Source organism: Phalaenopsis equestris, unplaced genomic scaffold (assembly GCF_001263595.1).
Source record: "Phalaenopsis equestris unplaced genomic scaffold, ASM126359v1 Scaffold225377, whole genome shotgun sequence".
NCBI classification, from domain to species: domain Eukaryota; kingdom Viridiplantae; phylum Streptophyta; class Magnoliopsida; order Asparagales; family Orchidaceae; genus Phalaenopsis; species Phalaenopsis equestris.
Genome location: NW_018243422.1, coordinates 1 through 2091, shown reverse-complemented (window position 1 = coordinate 2091; position 2091 = coordinate 1). Strand labels below are relative to the sequence as shown.

At 41.9% G+C, this 2091-nt stretch overlaps 1 protein-coding gene across 1 annotated transcript; it reads right to left on the bottom strand.

The window, feature by feature from the left end:
- Positions 1 to 203: 203 nt before the first annotated feature.
- LOC110037817 lies at positions 204 to 1378 on the bottom strand. Its single transcript, XM_020742540.1, has 3 exons — positions 1016 to 1378; positions 724 to 921; positions 204 to 627 (listed from the first exon to the last, which is right to left on the bottom strand). Exons 1-3 carry the CDS (start codon positions 1019 to 1021, stop codon positions 388 to 390), a joined length of 444 nt encoding a protein of 147 aa, XP_020598199.1. The 5' UTR covers positions 1022 to 1378; the 3' UTR covers positions 204 to 387.
- Between the last annotated feature and the right edge of the window lie 713 nt (positions 1379 to 2091).

Below are 2091 nucleotides of genomic sequence, written 5' to 3'. Positions count from 1 at the left end.
ATCATGAGTTTTGAGTCGGATCAAACCTGATTCGAGCAGTTTGACCTAAACAATAAATAAATTTAGAGCCTGCGTCCGACAATGTGAAAAAAAATTCGAGCATCCCACCGAACACGACACGCATACGAGCGCTCGCCAGTCCTCCTTTAAGTCCAACATATTGGGATAGAATTTACTCAAACCCAACCAGAAAAGGTGCCAAAACTTGTCCCAATTGCCATTCATATCAATGGCGTCATCAAAATTAGAAATTACGCTTGACAAAATTGAAAAAGTACGATCAACAAGGCAAACTTCAGGTTTTGCAAGGCAACAAATTTTTTTAAAGGGACATGAATGAAACACGCAAAAGAGCAAATTTTGTGATCCAATTGTTCTTCATCAAGCTCAGCGGATGCAGGCCACGCCCATACAACCCGATAACAGACTCCTCAGCACCTTCTTCCTCTTGCGCTTGGGATAGAGAAGCTCAGGCGGAATCTTGTACAAATCCTCATCCACCGCCATGGGAGCCGTGCGCCTTCTAGGCGTCGCCGCCGTTGCGTTGCAGACCCTTTCTTGCTTCCTCTGTTCCTGCACCTTCTTGCTGCGCTTATTCTCTCCAGCGCCGCTTACTTTTTTCCTCACCTGAAACAAACCATTAAAGAGAAAAAAACCTTGACAAATCCGCTAAATCCGAACATAAACCTAAAGAGAAACCAAAGAGAGCTCCAAAGGTCTGACCTTTCGGCGGCAATGGTCGTCGTAAGGATATGAATACTTCACCGGCATGGCTACCGGAGCTTTGAAGAGCTCCTCCTCGCAGAAGAAACATGGCGGAAACAGAGTATCATGGCCTACACAATCGAAGTAGTGAGAGATGTCCAAATCGTCGTAGTATTCCCAGTTTCCAAAAGCAGGAATTTGCCACCTCATCATCTCCTGCAGCACAAAACGATTCAAATAAAACTATATTAAACTTTCCTATCAAGAACAGAGTAAAAAAGAAGTATAAAAATAAGAACTTGGAGCCAACCTCCATTTGTACTCTGCAGCACGGAGCGAGCAACGAAAGAGGAGAAGTATAAATATAGAAGAAGGGGATGGGAAGATGGGAAGACAGGAAAGAGGTGGAGAGATAGTGGTAGTTAGAAAAAGAGAGGATAATTAAACATAAGGACTGTAATCTGCTGGCTTTTAAGAGGGCTTTTCATTGCTCTGCTCGGTCGTAAGAGGGAAGGGTGTAAATGGCCTTGATGAAGGAATCACCGTTCCCCTGCTTCTTCTTCTCCTGCTCTTGCAGTCATGCTTATCCCGATGAGAGAAGTTATCGCTCTTGTTTGGTTGGGGCTTTCTCCATTGCTGATCACGTGGGAAGGAGCGACGTGGTCACAGTGAAGCTCTGTTCACGGCGTCCGAGAATGTTTAAAAAGTGGATCGTGGTCAAGAAGTGGACTTTGGTTCATTAATCAATTATCTATATATATACATATGTTACATATGTATGTATATTAACCTGCGCTTAAAATTTATAGTGTCAAGTAATGAGTTATCGCATTGGTGTTTTACAAGAATTTAACACACAGTCATATGAAAAAAAAAATAAACAATGGAGACATTACAAATTTTTATATGAAAAATCCGTGAAAAGTGAAAAATTATGGAGTCGAGCCCAACTAAAATATTTCACTATGAATGGTGAGTACGCATGTCCACTTTTCTTCTTAATTAAAGAAGATAAAATTACAAAATTGAATATTTATAATCGATTGTAGTTATTGACAACAACAAGCTGCAAAAGTAATAGTCGATTACCACGGAGGTAACGGTATGCCGTGAGTGTAGTAGAAGTCATAGTTGATAACCATGGCAATAGTTGGTCATGTGGGTCGAAGATTGTTATTTTATGAGCATCAATTAGACATATATGTTGTAATAGGGAGTTGTGGACCACGTAAGGCATAGTTGGTTACGTAGGCCATATAAATGAGTTAAAATGATGTCCGTAGGTCGTAGGGGCCGGAGTCGGGAGGTGCACGATTTGTGGATCATGTAGGTCATGGTTGGTCACGTAGGCCGTAGTGTTTTGTTGTAATGACAGCCGCAGGCCAC

Excerpts from the sequence above, each read along its gene's own strand:
- LOC110037817 (XM_020742540.1), bottom strand. Across the intron at positions 628-723 it reads ACGACCATTGCCGCCGAAAG|GTGAGGAAAAAAGTAAGCGG; the intron begins GTCAGACCTTTG and ends GGTTTGTTTCAG.